General features: G+C 35.0%; 1 protein-coding gene and 1 pseudogene across 2 annotated transcripts in view; both read left to right on the top strand.

Moving 5' to 3' along the window:
- LOC309644701 (large ribosomal subunit protein eL19 pseudogene) overlaps positions 1 to 17396 on the top strand; it is a 93082-nt pseudogene extending 75686 nt beyond the window's left edge. The window contains exon 2 of the transcript XR_014268562.1: positions 16521 to 17396. The product of XR_014268562.1 is annotated as a large ribosomal subunit protein eL19 pseudogene (transcript). The remainder of the gene's footprint in view (positions 1 to 16520) is intronic.
- Positions 11226 to 15626, top strand: LOC309642980 (olfactory receptor 10K1-like; the record flags this gene model as incomplete). Its single annotated transcript, XM_082425230.1, has 2 exons — positions 11226 to 11413; positions 14539 to 15626. The coding sequence occupies exon 2, from the start codon at positions 14685 to 14687 to the stop codon at positions 15624 to 15626; it is 942 nt and encodes a 313-aa protein (XP_082281356.1). The 5' UTR covers positions 11226 to 11413; positions 14539 to 14684.
- Positions 17397 to 18348: the final 952 nt, after the last annotated feature.

Here is an 18348-nt window from a genome sequence, read left to right as displayed (position 1 = left end):
AAACATAGCACGAGGGAATTAAAACTGGGCTGCATGATGTATAAACGGAGTCTGAAGTAGACAATTAATTTGCTGGGATATTTTAATTTGAGGTGAGAGTAATGATTATTAGTGGACTAGAAATTTATGTTGAGCTCTCATAAGTTAATTATTTGTATTCTCCTCAATTCTCTAACATAATGTGGATACAATCATATCACAATTTAATATTGGAGTCACAGTCATGGAGTATTTAATTGATTCCTTAATTGACCTATACACTCACATCATAATGGAAATGAATGACAGCATCCTCACTGATGGTAGAATGCACAAGCTATTTGAATGTTTGACTGTCTGAGTTTAGATGAAAACTAATTATAGAAAAGCCAGCTTCCCAATACACAGGCTCATGGGGACTTGAATTTTCAAACCTTTTGTGCTCAGGTAGAAAACCAAGTTTTGATTGAGAGTTATAAGATTTACCAGATATGAACACAGGATGCAAAACTATATTTGAATTCCAGATAAACAACAAATAAATTTTTTAGTACATCCTACATGATATTTCAGGCACTCATATTAAGTCATTATTTGTGTTTATTTGAATTTAAAATTAATGGGGCATCCAGTAATTTATCTGGCAACCCTATATGATCCCACAAGAATTAGTATTTATTTACTTATTTGAAAAAACCTTTTTATTTTGAAATAATTATGCATTCACAAGACATTGCACAGAGAGGTCATCCTATTTCCCCCAATGGTTACATCTGACATACCTACAGTACAATATCAAAACCAGGAAATTGATGTTGTACAACATGTGTATGGTTCTATGCCATTTTCACATGTATAGGTTTGTGTAATCATTTATTGCCCTTTCTTCTGACTCTAGCAATGTAAGATTTTTTTTAACATCTTTATTGGAGTATAATTACTTTACAATCGTTGTTAGTTTCTGTTTTATAATGAAGTGACTCAGCTATACGTATATATATATATCGCCATATTTCCTCCCTCTTGCATCTCCCTCTCACCCTCCCTATCCCACCCCTCTAGGTGGTCACAAAGCACCAAGCTGATCTCCCTGTGCTATGTGGCTGCTTCCCACTAGCTATCTATTTTACCTTTGGTAGTGTATATATGTCAGTGCCACTCTCTCATTTCGTTCCAGCTTAACCTTCCCCCTCCCTGTGTCCTCAAGTGCCTTCTCTATGTCTGTGTCTTCATTCCTGTCCTGACCCTAGGATCTTCAGAACCATTTTTTTTTTTTTAGATTGCATATATATGTGATAGCATACCATATTTGTTTTTCTATTTCTGACTTACTTCACTCTGTATGACAGACTCTAGGTCCATCCACATCAGTAAAAATAACTCGATTTCATTTCCTTTTATGGCTGAGTAATATTCCATTGTATATATGTGCCACATCTTCTTTATTCATTCATCTGTTGATGGACACTTAGGTTGCTTCCATGTCCCGGCTATTGTAAATAGAGCTGCAATGAACATTTTGGTACATGACTCTTTTTGAATTATGGTTTTCTCAGGGTATAAGCCCAGTAGTAGGATTGCTGTGTTGTATGGTAGTTCTCTTTTAGGTTTTTAAGGAACCTCCATACTGTTCTCCATAGTGGCTCTATCAATTTACATTCCCACCAACAGTGCAAGAGGTTTCCCTTTTCTCCACAACCTCTCCAGCATTTATTGTTTGTAGATTTTTTGATGATGGCCATTCTGACTGGTGTGAGGTGATACCTCATTGTACTTTTGATTTACAGTTCTCTAATGATCAGTGATGTTGAGCATCCTTTCATGTGTTTGTTGGCAATCTGTATGTCTTCTTTGGAGAAATGTCTATTTAGGTCTTCTGCCCAATTTTGGATTGGGTTGTTTGTTTTTCTCATATTGAGCTGCATGAGCTGCTTGTAAATTTTGGAGATTAATCCTTTGTCAGTGGTTTCATTTGCAAATATTTTCTCCGATTCTGAGGGTTGTCTTTTCGTCTTGTTTATGTTTTCCTTTGACATGCAAAAGCTTTTGTTTCATTAGGTCCCATTTGTTTATTTTGTTTTTATTTCCATTTCTCTAGGAGGTGGGTCAAAAAAGACCACTTAGTTAGTTAGTTAGTTAATTTCCACTAAGAGTTTTATAGTATCTGGCCTTACATTTAGGTCTTTAATCCATTTTAAGTTTATTTTTGTATATGGTGTTAGGGAGTGTTCTAAATTCATTCTTTTACATGTAGCTGTCCAGTTTTCCCAGCATCACTTATTGCAGAGGCTGTCTTTTCTCCGTTGTATATTCTTGCCTCTTTTATCAAAAGAAAGGTAACCATATGTGTGTGGGTTTATCTCTGGGCTTTCTATCCTGTTCCATTGATCTATATTTCTGTTTTTGTGCCAGTACCATACTGTCTTGATTACTGTAGCTTTGTAGTGTAGTCTGAAGACAGGGAGCCTGAATCCTCCAGCTCCATTTTTCTTTCTCAAGATTGCTTTGGCTATTTGGGGTCTTTTGTGTTTCCATACAAATTGTGAAATTTTTTGTTCTAGTTCTGTGAAAAATGACATTGGTTGTTTGATAGGGATTGCATTGAATCTGTAGATTGCTTTGGGTAGTAGAGTCATTTTCACAATGTTGATTCTTCCAATCCAAGAACATGGTATATCTCTCTATCAGTTTGTATCATCTTTAATTTCTTTCATCAGTGTCTTATAGTTTTCTGCATACAGGTCTTTTATCTCCTTAGGTAGGTTTAGTCCTAGATATTTTATTCTTTTAGTTGCAATGGTAAATAGGAGTGTTTTCTTAATTTCACTTCACAGATTTTTCATCATTAGTGTACAGGAATGCAAGAGATTTCTGTGCATTAATTTTGTATCCTGCTACTTTACCAAATTCATTGATTAGCTCTAGTAGTTTTCTGGTAGCATTGTTAGGATTCTCTATGTATAGTATCATGTCATCTGAAAACAGTGACAGCTTTACTTCTTCTTTTTCAATTTGGATTCCTTTTATTTCTTTTTCTTCTCTGATTACTGTGGCTGAAACTTCCAAAACTATGTTGAATAATAGTGGTGAGAGTAGGCAACCTTGTCTTCTTCCTGATCTTCGTGGAATTGATTTCAGTTTTTCACCATTGAGAACAATGTTGGCTGTGGGTCTGTCATATATGGCCTTTATTATGTTGAGGTAATTTCCCTCTATGCCTAATTTCTGGAGGGTTTTTTATTATAAATGGGTGTTGAATTTTTTTGAAAGCTTTTTCTGCATCTATTGAGATGATTATATGGTTTATCTCCTTTAATTTGTTAATATGGTTTATCACATTGAATGATTTGCCTATATTGAAGAATCCTTGCATTCCTGGGATAAACCCCACTTGATCATGGTGTATGATCCTTTTAATGTGCTGTTGGATTCTGTTTGGTAGTATTTTGTTGAGGATTTTTGCATCTATGTTCATCAGTGTTATTGGCCTGTAGTTTTCTTTCTTTGTGACATCTTTGTCTGGTTTTGGTATCAGGGTGATGGTGGCCTCGTAGAATGAGTTTGGGAGTGTTCCTCCTTCTGCTATATTTTGGAAGAGTTTGAGAAGGATAAATGTTAGCTCTTCTCTAAATGTTTGATAGAATTCACCTGTGAAGCCATCTGGTCCTGTGCTTTTTTTTTTTTTTTTTTTTGGAAGATTTTTAATCACAGTCTCAATTTCAGTGCTTGTGATTGGTCTGTCTATAGTTTCTATTTCTTCCTGGTTCAGTCTTGGAAGGTTGTTCTTTTCTGATAATTTGTCCATATCTTCCAGGTTGTCCATTTTATTGGCATATAGTTGCTTTCAGTAATCTCTTACAACCCTTTGTATTTCTGCAGTGTCTGTTGTTACTTTACTTTTTTCATGTCTAATTCTATTGATTTGAGTCTTCTCCCTTTTTTTCTTGATGAGGCTGGCTAATGGTTTATCAATTTTTGTTCATCTTCTCAAGAACCAGCTTTTAGTTTTATAGATCTTTGCTATTGTTTCCTTCTTTTCTTTTTCATTTATTTCTGATCTGATCTTTATGATTTCTTTCCTTCTGTTAACTTTGGGGTTTTTTTTTTTTTTTTGTACTTCTTTCTCTAATTGCTTTAGATGTAATGCTACGTTGTTTATTTGAGATGTTTCTTGTTTCTTAACGGAGGATGATATTGCTATAAACTTCCCTCTTAGAACTGCTTTTGCTGCATTCCATAGGTTTTGGGTTTTCGTGTTTTCATTGTCATTTGTTTCCAGGTATTTTTGATTTCCTCTTTGATTTCTTCAGTGATCTCTTGTTTATTAAGTAGTGTATTGTTTAGCCTCCATGTGTTTATATTTCTTACAGATTATTTCCTGTAATTGAAATCTAGTCTCATAGCATTGTGGTCGGAAAAGTCTCTTGGTACGATTTCAATTTTCCTAAATTTACCTAGGCTTGATTTGTCAGCCAAGATATGATCTATCCAGGGGAATATTCCATGAACACTTGAGAAGTCTAAATAAATTTCATTTATTATGTTCTTCATCATTGTTTGTTTGCTCTTTTGTTCTTCTAGGTCCTTGTTAAAAGTTTCTTGTATTTTCCCCATTCTATTTCCAAGAATTTTAACCATCTTTACTATCACTACTCTGAAATCTTTTTTAGGTAGACTGCCTATTTCCTCTTCATTTGTTTGGTCTTGTGGGTTTTTACATTGCTCCTTCTTCTGCTGTGTATTTCTCAATCTTCTCATTTGTTTAAATTACTTTGTTTGAGGTCTCCTTTTCTCAGGCTGCAGGTTCATAGTTCTCATTGTTTTTGGTGTCTGCCCTTAGTGGGTGAGGTTGTTTCAGTGGGTTGTGTAGGCCTCCTGTTGGAGGGGGCTGGTACCTGTGTTCTGGTTGGTGGGGCTGGATCTTGTCTTTCTGGTGGGCACAGCCACGTCTGGTGGTTTGTTTTGTGGTGTCTGTGAACTTAGTATGATTTTAGACAACCTCTCTGCTAATGGGTGGGCCTGTGTTCCTGTCTTGATAGTTGTTTGGCATGGGGCAGCCAGCACTCGATCTTGCTGGCTGTTGGGTTGAGCTGGGTCTTAGTGTTGAGATAATGATTTCTGAGAGAGCTCTCTCCAATTGATATAACATGGGGCTGGGAGGTCTCTGGCGTCCAATGTCCTGAACTCAGCTCTCCCATCTTGGTGGCTCAGGCCTGAAACCAGGCTGGAGCACCAAGACCCTGTCAGCTGCACCGCCACGTGTGTGGGGATTTTCTTGCCTTTGGGAATTCTGAGGTCTTCTGCCAGCATCCACTAGGTGTTTTGTAGGAGTTGTTCCACTTTTATATTTTTTTTGATGTATTTGCTGTGAGGAAGGTGATCTCTATGTCTTACTCGTCCACCATCTTGAAGGTCTCCCACCCAGGTCAATTCAACATGGAGGTTTCTTAAAAAACTTAATATAGAGTTACCATATGTTCCTGCAATCCCACTCCTGGGCATATATCTAGAAAAGACAAAAACTCTAATTCAAAAAGATACACACACCCCAGTGTTTATAGCAGCACTATTTACAATGACAAAGACATGGAAGCAACCTAAATATCTATCAACAGTTGAATGCATATAGAAGATGTGGCATATATATACAGTGGAATACTACTCGAGCCAGAAAAATGAAGGAAATAATGCCATTTGCAACAACATGGATGGATTTAGAGATTAGCATTCTAAGTGAAGTAAGTCAGACAGAGAAAGACAATAGCATATGATAGTACTCATTTTTGAAACCTACCTGAAAATAAGTGATATAAATGACATTATTTACAAAACAGAAACAGACTCACAGATTTTAAAAACAATTTTATGGTTACCAAAGGGGAAACGTAGTGTGGGAGAGGGATAAATTGGAGTTAACATATACACACTACTCTATGCAAAATTGTTAATCAACAAGGACATACTGTATGGTACATGGAACTCTACTCAATATTCTGTAGTAAGCTATATGGGAAAAGAATCAGAAAAAGAATGAATATATGTATATGTATAATTGAATCACTTTGTTGTACAACTGAAACTAACACAGCATTGTAAATAAACGATACTCTAATAAAATTAAAAAAAGAAAGACAAATATGTGATATTACTTATATATGTATTCTAAAAAATAATACAATTGAGCTTATTTACAAAACAGAAGTATACTCACAGATATAGAAAACATATTTATGGTTGTCCAAGGGGAAAGGGGGGAAGGGTAAATTGGAAGTTTGTAATTAACATACACGTACTACCATATATAAAAGAGATAACCATCAAGGTCCTACTGTATAGCACAGGGAACTATACTCAGTATCTTGTAATAACCTATATGGAAAAGAATCTGAAAAAGAATATAAAAGAATATATATAACTGAATCACTTTGCTGTACACCTGAAACTAACACAACATTGTAAACCAACTATACATCAATAAAAAAGAGTATATTAAAAAACACAAAAAGAAAAACAAAATCTGAGGAATGTTTAGTAACCAGAACTCACCAAAGAAAATCTCAAAGGACGTTCTTAAAATTGAAATAAAATGATTGGCAAAGAAAACTTGGATCTCCTTGAAGTAATGCAGAGTTCTGGGAATGGCAAACATTTCAGTAAATACAAAAGTTATTTTTTTTTAATTGGAGTATAGCTGCTTTACAATGTTGTGTTAGTTTCTGCTGTACAGTGAAGTGAATCAGCTATATGTATACATATTTCCCCTGTTTTTTGGATTTCCTTCCCATTTTTAAATATAACAGTTTTTAAAGCTAACCAAATACGTAAAGAATAAAATCAAATACAACATAAAAATGTAATATGAGGTTTATAATATTTAGAAGTACAATATATGAAAAAATAACACAAAACTCAAAAGGGGTAAATGAATGTACAGTGTTGTAAAAGTCACATTATAAAGTGTTACAATTTTTTTTAAAGTTTGACTGTGGTAAGTTGAAGATGCATATTTTAGGAAAAAAACAAAAACAAAGATATTGCTAATAAAACAATAGAAAAAATGAAACAGAATACTAAAAACATTCTGTTAACCCAATGGAAGTCAAGAAAAAGGGAAAACAGGAACAAAGTTCTGATGGAAGAAAGATATCAGAAAGCAAGATGATACACTTAAAAACCATCAATGAAATGAAACATATCAAGAATAAATTATCTAAATGCATCAACTAAAAGACAGTGATGACCAGACTTTGATAAAAAAATAAGATTCCAATTACATGTTTTCTGCAAGAAACTCATTTAAAATATAAATTTGCATATAACAGTAAGAGTTTAGAAAAAATGCACAAAAATTCTAATCATTAGAAAGCCAGAGTGACTATTTTAACATCAGACAAAGTGTATTTCAGCATCAAGAATATTAACAGTAGTAAAGGTGACCATTTTTAATGATTAAAAATTTGAGTAAAAGTTCTAATGGTTAAAAATGAATATGCATTTTACAACAAAGATTCAAATTCCAGGAAGGGCCAAAACAAAAGCAGGCAATTCCAAAATTGTAGATAAAGATTTCAAACTTCTCTTTTTGTAATTGATAAAGATTGATAAAGTATAAAAGACATAAACAGTAACACCAAACTTTATTTAATTGATATTTATAAAACTCCACATCCAACAAAAGTAGAATATCATTTTTCTTCAAGCCTATTTGCAAAGGGAGAACACTTCCTGGGCCATTAAATATATGTTAAGTGATTCCTGGACTCAGAACAAATCAAGGATATCTACCTTTTTCACTTCAATTCAATGTTGCATTGAGAGTACTAGCCAATGCAACAAGGCAAGGAAAACAAATAAAAAGCAGCCATATTGGAAAATAAGTAAAACTCTATTCACAGAAAATGTGATTATTTACGTACAAACTGCAAAGCAATCAACGTAAAAAGCTAGTAAAACATTTTTAGTTAAAAAAAAATCCTGGTAAATGAATTTAGCAAGATTGTAAGATATGCAAAGACTACAAGGTAATAAGTTGATGTACAAAACAAAACTGTATTTCTTTACAATACCAACAAAAAATGTGGAAACTGATATTAATTACAATAGCAATATAAAATGCCATCAAAACCATGAAATATTTAGGTACAGTAAAAATTAAAAAGAAAAACTACTGAGAAAAAACAAAGTAGACCTAAATAAACGTAAAGTTGTAACATGACCATAGATTGAGAGACTCAAAATTGTTAACATGGCAATTATCCTCAACTTGATTTATTGTTAAACACAAGTACAATACACATCCCAGCATGCTTTTCTCTAGAGATTGACAAGTTGATTCTAAATTTTATATGATAACGCAAAGCACAGAGAATAAACAAAACAATTTAGAAATAGATGAAAACATTTAAAATAGATGAGCACAATTTAGAAACAGATGACCCAGATTTCAAGACATACTGTAGCACAATGTTGACCAAGAGGTATTGACATAAGAATCGACAGAAATAAGTGACAGAGGTCAAGAGGTACAAACTTCCATTGACAAAATAAATGAGTGATGGGGATGAAATGTACAGCATAAGGAATATAGTCATTTATATTGTAATATCTTTGTACGGTGACAGATGGAAACTAGATATAATATGGTGATTATTTTGTAATGTATAGAAATACCAACTTGCTATGTTGTACACCTGGAACTAACATAGTAGTTCAATTATACTTCAGTTAAAGAAATATGTGGACACTGGGGGGAAATGCATCCAAATTGTAATAATAGTTACCTCTGGGGAAGTGGGGAACATGGGTGACTGTTAATTTTTAACTTATGCTTTCATGTATTTCTAGTTGTCAGCAATGAACATGTATTGCTTGTAAAATTAGAAAGAAAATAAATATTAAAAATGAAAAGAAGTGTAGACACATGAATCCATGTAACAGAAAGTACAATATGGACATAGTACCATGAATATAAGGTCAATAAATTTTCAACAAAGTTGTGAAGGTATTTCAATAAGGAAAGAATAGTCATGTCAACATACTGTGGATGGAAATACTGGATGTACATATTAAAAAATATAAACCTTGACTCTTACCTATTCTCATATACAAAATTTTAGAAATATCAAAACTACACACATTTCATAATAAAACATAGGAGATAATCTGCAGCTTGGAGTAGACAGATATTTATTAGAGAGGAGAAAGACCATGTGAATAATAAAAAGAACAATATGATAAATTGAACTATATCAAAATTAAAAACTTCTGCTATCCTAAATAATGATTATGGTTACACAACTCTGTGAATATACTAAAAACCACTGAACTGTACACTTTAAAAGTGTACGTTTTATGGTATGAAAATTATGTTTTATTAAAACTGTTATAAAAAAGGCATGATTAATAAAATGGAAAAATAAACTACATAGTAGGAGTACATATTTTTAAAATGTATATCTGATAAAGGACTTGTATTCAAAATGCAAAAATCACGCTTACAAAGAAAAAAAAAACAAGTTAGTTAAAACATAGTATAACATGTGAATACATACTTCACAAAACAAGATGTACAAATAGCCAGAGCACATGAAAAATGATCAACATAATTAATATTCAAGAAAACACATGATAAAAGTGCAATGAAATATCACTATACATTTAAGAAATTTAAAAGACTGACTACACCAAGAGTTGGCTAGGATGTGCAAGCACTGGTACATGCATACATTGCTCATGGAAATTATTTATGATACAACCTCGCTGAAAAAGAGTCTGGCAGTTTATAAATAGTTAAACAGCCATTCCATTCATAGGTACTCATCAAAGATAAATGAACATGTACTTCTAAGCAATGACTTAGAAATTAATATTCATAAGAGTTTTATTCCTAATAGTCTCAAACTGGAAGTAATGTAAATGTCCTTCAACAGTCTGACAGGTGAATAAATTGTGATGATTAGGGACTTCCCTGGTGGTGCAGTGGTTAAAAATCGCCTTCCAATTCAGGGAACACGGGTTCGAGCCCTTGTCCGGGAAGATCCCACATGCCGTGGAGCAACTAAGCCCATGCGCCACAACTACTGAGTCTGTATGCCACAACTACTGAAGTCCATGTGCCTAGAGCCTGTGTTCTGCAACAAGAGAAGACACCATAATGAGAAGCCCGTGAACCACACGAAGAGTAGCTCCCACTCACAGCAACTAGAGAAAGCTGGCACGCAGCAACGAAGACCCAATACGGCCAAAAATAAATAAATTTAAAAAAATTGTGATGATTAATAAATGGAATACTCTTAAGCAGTAAAATGTAAACTAAAAATTTAACAATATGAATGAGTCTCCAAAACATTATGGCAAATGGAAAAAAACAAAACACAAAACTGAGTATATGGTTTGATTCCATTTATATTAAATTCTGGCAAAGGTAAAACCATATCAACAGAAAGGAAGATAATTAGTTTTCTTGTGCTAGGACTGAGTGGGACTGACCACAACGGATAGAAGGAAACTCTTTAGGTTTGTAAAAATATTCTATAACTTTATTGGATGGTTGTGGCTTTTATGTATGCATTTGTAAAACTCACCAAACTGTACATTTAAATTGGGAACATTTTATGGTATTTAAGTGAAACCTCCAGAAGGTTAATACAATTAGTTTTTGATTCACACATCTCATTTATTTTAAGCTTTAAACTCTATTTGTAAGATAACAAGTAACTTAATGATAACGCTCAACTAGACATAAAATACTTGTTAAAAGTTAGGTTTTTGTAGATCACCCCAATAATCCTGACTAGAATTTTAATGAACAAGAATCTCATAAGACGAATTTGTAATTAAGCCCTACTTTGGCTCTTATAAACACTAAAGGTGAGAATCCCTGCATAAATACACCAATATCCGAACGTAAAATTCAATGAAAAATGTCCACTTGGTCTGCTGTATTACAGACTAAATCATGGTGATTTCTCTTTCAGAATCCATCACAAATGGACTGAACTTCCAATTCAGACTAATTATGTTCATAGCTCCTGCTCCCCAGGTTCCTCAGCTAAGGGTACCCTGAGAAACTGGAAACATTATTTTTCCAAAATAAACTTGACTTCTAATTAACCCCAAGACAAAGTCTTTAGGGCAGTAGATCAAGCCTCAGGAGTCCAATAATCACAGTATGTGTTTCTAATAATCACTTCCCATGTGATACTAAGAACTGCATGAACCAGAACGTCTCAAGATCGTGACTTCGGCTGGACAAGCTGAGAGTCCTGATGGATAGGGGAGGCTACCTCTGCTGATGCAGATGAGAGCTTCCGTCTCAAGGCAGATTCACTCTCTTCTGCTGCTATTTCCTCAGGTTCTGGTCTTTGGCTTATTCCTAGTGGGTTCCCAGATACTGAATACCTGCTTCTGTCTGAATTGAAAGGAGGAGAGCAATGTAGGTACTTGCTGAGCAGTGGGAATATTGATCTAGTCTGGGGCTTTGTGGGGTCTAGACCTGAATGAAGGCTAGTGCTTGTTAACACTTTCCCTCATTACAAATCTGGCAAGTGGCAGGGTTAAGAAGCAGAACCAGGGGCTGCTTTTAACTCCAGGTACTAAAAGTGATTTGGCATGCTCCATGTTGTTCTCTGAATTTTTCTTCATGATTATACTGGGTCATTTTAGCTCCCAGTTAGAGTTTCCTTTCTTCTTTCTTTCTTCTTTTTCTTCTTCTTTTTCAAGATTGGTTGATTTATGCATCAAATGAAATAATACTTATCAAATCTCTACTTCTCTTTCTACTGTCTACTCATGGATGTATGATTTTAGCTATATATGAAAACTGATGCAGTTTTTAAACTCCATTTTAATAAGGCAAAATCAGGATGTTCATGTGTACTTAAGAATATAAAAATTCCACTTCTTTACTATCTGAGGCTGCCTACATAATTTCTCCCAGCTAATAGATTGATGCTTTTCTTAAGATAAATTGAATATCTCACAAGTATTACACCTGAAAAACATATAGATTTGCCCGCTTTTGAGGTACACAGTATCCTCAAATATTGAGTCACTATTTAAATCTAAACTACATAAAATCCCTGTGGAGTATCTAAGAAGTTAGAAAAATAAGTTGGGAAATGTCATCTCTAAGGATCATAACCTGAATTCCATCCACAGGCTCTAGAATATTATAAGGGGACTTTCAGGGTCATCTAACTAGAGAATGTTGGAGTCCATGAGTTGAAAATGTTCTTGAAAGTCAGTACTCAGCTGTTACCTTAAGTCAGATCCCTTTCTGTAGGATATCATGCAAGGAGCCTCTTCTTAAATACTTTCCATGCATCTTAACAGTTTTTTACAGTTATTGACCTGTCCCCTTTAATTTTAAAATAAGGAGACGGAATATCCAAGTTAAGTACTTTGCCCAAAGTCACACAAAGCTAGACCTAAAATATAGATCTTCTCAGTCCAAATTGAGGGATCTTTTACTTTAATCTTATAGCCTGTGGGTATTTGGCCGGAGGATCTTTTTATTCTTCTGCTCTTATATCTTTCTATCCATAGTACTGATATAACACACTGTGGTGGTCTTTGATGTCTTCTTGAGCAGATGGGGGCTGCCTTCTCAGGTATACTGTGCCAGTGAGTCTCCATACACCACGAAAAGGGCAAATATATCAATCATACAACTCATTTAGATTGTGGGGTTATATTAACAGTATGTAGAAATCCACTTAACTGAAAAAAGCTGCCCACATGGGTCTGAGTGACAAAAACTCCAAACAGTTCTTTTTTTTTTTTTTTTTTTTGGTATTGGGTAGATCCAGGCACTCTTTCAGAATCAGGTAATTCAAACTTCTGTGGTCTACTCTACAATTCATAGTCAGTGGAGTGAGGATATAGTGGGGATTAGACATGGGTTAGTTGAAAGGAGATCCAGAAAAATCTTGGAAAATTGACAAGACAAGGATAAGCAATGACCATAAATTTAGATTTCCCTCAGTGTCTTGGAGTAGATGGAAATTCATATGTCCAGGTGAAAGTGTTATATAGTGAAACTGTCTCATTAGTCTGCCTTTCTTGATATAGAAAACATATAATTAGTATACATATACATATGTATATAATGGGGATATACATGGTATACACATTCTTTATATTTATATATATAACAGAAATATCTTTATAGTTACAGAGTGAAAAATTCCTATTATTTGTGTTAAAGAGTTTTAAAACAAGTGTATGTGAGTATCCTGATACTAACTTCAAATAAATGAATACTTATAACTACTAAGTTGAGGACCAGTTTCTAGTAATTAAGAAAGAAAAAAAATTATCTCTAAATTCTAGGAATAGATACAAAGAGGGTCAGAAATTTCCAATCATTTAACTTAGGGTCTAGAGAACTAAGGTTTGCTATTGACTAGAAAAATGCAAAAAAAAATCTGTGGTAGCAGATTCAAATAATTCTTCAACACAAAGTGATGTAAAAGTTATACAAATATAGTGAAAAGTATATAAACAAACACTGGACACAACCAATACATGCTAGATGATTTTGTATCCAGAGAATACTTTCTTACTTCTTAGGCTTGCTCAGTGGGAAACACACGCATGAAAAATTATCTTATATAAGGCCTAAAAATGACTTTACAAATAATCCTTTCTAGCAGTTTGCAAACTGTATTTAGCAGCAGAATATTCAAAAGGAATTTTATTGACATAATAATATATAAAAATTATAAAGCTTATGGTTTATGTCAGTGGTAGGAATTTCGAAAACTGCCCAGTTTTCCCCTTCTCTCTCGCTTTCTGTGACAAGGTGTTGGTCATTTTTTGCAAAACTATTTTTCTGAGTTTCTCTGAGGCATCTATAATGGGGAAAGTGAAGGGTGTTGTAAAATGTCACAACGTTAATGAGTCTCTCTCTTTTTTTAAACCAACTTAGTGACTCTTGTCTTCCTGAAAAAGAATAATTTTTTAAACTAATGTTATCATCTGTTCTATCCTTGGCTCAGTGCTCTAGTTTGTGGATCCTCCAGAAGCGTTTCTAATTGGTCTATCGTTGGTCATTCTGTTAGAAATAACACTAAAAGTTTTTTTCTTTTTTCTTATTATTTTGGGTATTGACATAAAATTGTTGTAATGAATATTGACATAAGGTATATGATATTCTTACCACATATGTTAGCATATACTAAGTTGTCAATTAATACAGATCCCTTCACACTTTTGTTCAGCGATCATCTAATTCTTCCTCTCCCTCCCCATTTTATGGTTGATAAACTGAAGTTCACATGCTGTATCTGAACATTACTCATTCTTTCATTCCACTTTCTGATCATGCTTAGGTAGCTGAAATTAACCATATTTTTCACTTTTGGAGAGCTGGTTTCCTTAGGCTTGTAGTGAGCAAGAAAATCAAAATAAACCATAAGTAAGATACAAAGGAAAATGATCAGATAATGCCTTAATCCTTGGCTAGAGAGATAAAATGTCCTTGGTATTGGAATAAAGTCTGCTAATTGGTTGTCAGTTATTCTGTTCCATATTTAGCCTTAATTCTTATTTTGGCAGATATATTTGGAGGAAATGAATGAGTTCCACCAAACATCTGGAAATGTCTGCCACCTGTAGGCTTTGTGCTGAGTTCCCTGTCTATTTCTCCCTCCCTGGACTCTGGCCTCTGGCTCTGGCTCTGGCTCTCCTATATAACAGTAGCCATGGAGTGGGTCAATGAAACCTCGGTGAGAGAGTTTTTCTTCCTTGGCTTCTCATCTCTGGCTGGGCTGCAACAGCTGCTCTTCGTTGTCTTTCTGCTTGTTTACCTGTTCATGCTGGGCACCAATGCCATCATCATTTCTACCATTGTGCTGGACAGAGCCCTCCATACCCCTATGTACTTCTTCCTTGGTGTCCTCTCCTGTTCTGAGACTTGCTACACCTTCGTCATTATACCCAAGATGCTGGTTGACCTGCTGGCCCAGAAGAAGACCATCTCCTTCCTGGGCTGTGCCATCCAGATGTTTACCTTCCTCTTCCTCATCTGCTCTCACTCCTTCCTGCTGGCAGCCATGGGTTATGATCGTTATGTAGCCATCTGTAACCCTCTGCGTTACGCAGTGCTCATGGGTTATGGGGGGTGTTTGGGACTTGTGGCAGCTGCCTGTGCCTGTGGCTTCACTGCCTCAGTGGTCATCACCTCCCTGATATTTCACCTGCCATTCCACTCCTCCAACCATCTCCATCACTACTTCTGTGATATCTCTCCTGTCCTCAAGCTGGCATCTCATCACTCTCGCCTCAGTCAGTTGGTCATATTCATGCTTGGTGTATTTGTCTTGGTTATTCCACTGTTACTTATCCTGGTCTCCTATATGCACGTCATCTCTGCCATTCTAAAAATCCCATCCTCTGTTGGAAGATACAAAGCTTTCTCTACCTGTGCCTCCCATCTCATTGTGGTAACTGTTCATTATGGTTGTGCCTCTTTCATCTACTTAAGGCCCAAATCCAATTACTCTTCAAGTCAAGACACCCTAATATCTGTGTCTTATACCATCCTCACTCCATTGTTCAATCCAATGATTTACAGTCTGAGAAGTAAAGAATTCAAATCAGCCCTTCGAAGAACAATGGTCCAGACTTCATGTCCTATTAACTAAAAAGCCACTTTTTCACTATTCAGTTAACTGTATGCATTTTACGTGCCAGGTAACATGTGTGCTTTCACACAGTTTCTCATTTAAGTGTAGAACTCACACTGTACCATGAAGATCTTTTACATATTAGGAGAATGAGGCTCAGAGAAGTTAAGATATTTTGAGTTTCTACCATCAGTGATCTCTTAGAAGGTTATGCAAATGTAGGAAAGAATTACTCATTTATGGAACAAAAATTTCATTAAATTTCACTGCTGTAAAGTTTGATTATTCAAAAACATATATGTCAACAGAGGAGAGCAAAGATACATCCAAGTTCTTTGAAACAGAATAAAGGAAACCTCATTTAAAAAAAAATTTTTTTTGGCCTCGCCTCGCGGCTTGTGGGATTTTTGTTCCCTGACTAGGGATTGAACCCAGGCCCTTGGCAATGAGATTGCGGTTTCCTAACCACTGGACCACCAGGGAATTCCCAAGGAACCTCATTTTTTGACTGAAGTATAGTTAATTTATAGTGTTTTGTTATTTTCAGGTGTACAGCAAAGGGATTCAATTATATATTGTGTTGGTCAAAACGTTCATGCAGGTTTTTCCGTACGATGTTTTATATATATATATATATATATATATATATATATATATATATATATATATATTTAAGTAATATATATTATATAATTCAGATTTTTCCCATATAAATTATTACAAAATATTGATAGTTCTCTGTGCTATACACTAGGTCCTTGTTGGTTATCTTTTTATATACAATAGTGTGTATATGTTAATCCCAACCTCCTAATTTATCCCTCCCCTTTCCCCTTTGATAACAATAACTTTGTTTTCTGTGTCTGTGAGTCTGTTTATGCTCTGTAAGTTCATTTGTATCATTTTTCTTAGATTCCACATATAAGTGATATCATATGATATTTGTATTTCTCTGACTTACTTCACTTTGTATGATAATATCTAGGTCCAACTATTTTGCTGCGAATGGCATTATTTCATTCTTTTTTATGGATGAGTAGTGTTACATTGTATATGTGTAAAACATCTTCTCTATCCATTCATCTGTTGATGGACTATTAGGTTACTTCCATGTCTTGGTTATTATAAATAGAGCTGCTATGAACATGGGGGTGCATGTATCTTTTCAAATTTTGGTTTTCTCTGGAAATATGCCACAGGGTGGGATTGCAGGATCGTATGGTAGCTCTATATTTTGTTTTTTAAGAAACCTCCATACTGTTCTCCATAGAGGCTGTAACAGTTTACATTCCCACCAATAGTGTAGGAGAGAAACCTCATTTAAAATGGGTTGGACAATAAATGCTGGAGAGGGTGTGGAGAAAAGGGAACCCTCTTGCACTGTTGGCGGGAATGTAAATTGATACAGCCAATATGGAGAACAGTATGGAGATTCCTTAAAAAACTAAAAATAGAACTACCATATGACCCAGCAATCCCACTACTGGGCATATACCCCAAGAAAACCATAATTCAAAAAGAGTCATGTACCACAATGTTCACTGCAGCTCTATTTACAATAGCCAGGACATGGAAGCAACCTAAGTGTCCGTAGACAGATGAATGGATAAAGAAGATGTGGCACATATATACAATGGAATATTACTCAGCCATAAAAAGAAACGAAATTGAGTTTTTTGTAGTGAGGTGGATGGACCTAGAGTCTGTCATACAGAGTGAAGTAAGTCAGAAATAGAAAAACAAATACCGTATGCTAACACATATATATGGAATCTAAAAATAAATAAATAAATAAATAAAATGGGTTGGAGGCCAGAAGTGAGAGTCTTCACACACTACAACTTGACATCACTTACAGACCCCTATAGAAAGGCAGCAACTACAGACCCCAATAGGAAGAATTCTCATAGCCCGGCAACAAGCACAGCCAAAGGGAAGTGTTGCACTGTCCTAAACTCTTACTTTCCTTCAATGTAATTTCATTCAAAACAACCCCTTCCAACTTCCACTCTTTTCTGTACAAAGTATTGTTTAACTCATTTGTTTGTTAGACTTGCCTATAGTTTTTGCTATAGCATGCTTGTCCTAAATTGTAGTTCTCTGCTATTCTCAAATAAATCCATTATGCTGGTAAAATAACTGGCTGCTTTATTTTTTAGAACAACACTGTCTATTTCCATGGAACAGTAGAAGATAAGCTGATTGTCTATCCTTACCCCTCCTCCTAGCAATGTTTTATTTTCATGAAGAAAACAGGCAATCTTGGTACCCTTCACTGTGCAGCTATCCTTGGTGACCTTTTTTGGTCCCTGATCCACCCACCTCGACCTACATATTGAAATGTCTTTGCTTGCCTTGGGATTGTTTTGTTCTTCCTTTGTTTGAGGTTGGAACCTCATTATGGAGTCTCCTTCCTATATGTATGCATTTCCTTCCCATACTCTCCTGTCTTCGCCCCCACATTCACTCCATGCACATCATATCTATTGCTTCTCTTCCAGGAAGCTAGTAACACTGCATATTTGCTGAAGTATCTCAGGTTATCTAAGCAAAAGGATTGAGACAATATAATAAGGTAGAGAGCTAGTCTTCCCTAATGACTAGAAAATCTGCGGAAATATATTCAGTGACTTCCCTTGCCCTATAGAATAAAGCCAAGAATCCTCTGTTAGCAAGAATTTATCACCTAGTCTCTGCCTACCTCTCTGACATTATTATTTCTAAAGTTATTATTATCCAT

Source organism: Balaenoptera physalus, assembly GCF_965194825.1.
Source record: "Balaenoptera physalus genome assembly, chromosome: 1".
Lineage (NCBI taxonomy): Eukaryota > Metazoa > Chordata > Mammalia > Artiodactyla > Balaenopteridae > Balaenoptera > Balaenoptera physalus.
The sequence above is the reverse complement of the archived record's forward strand: the minus strand, read 5'-3'. Positions and strand labels throughout refer to the sequence as shown.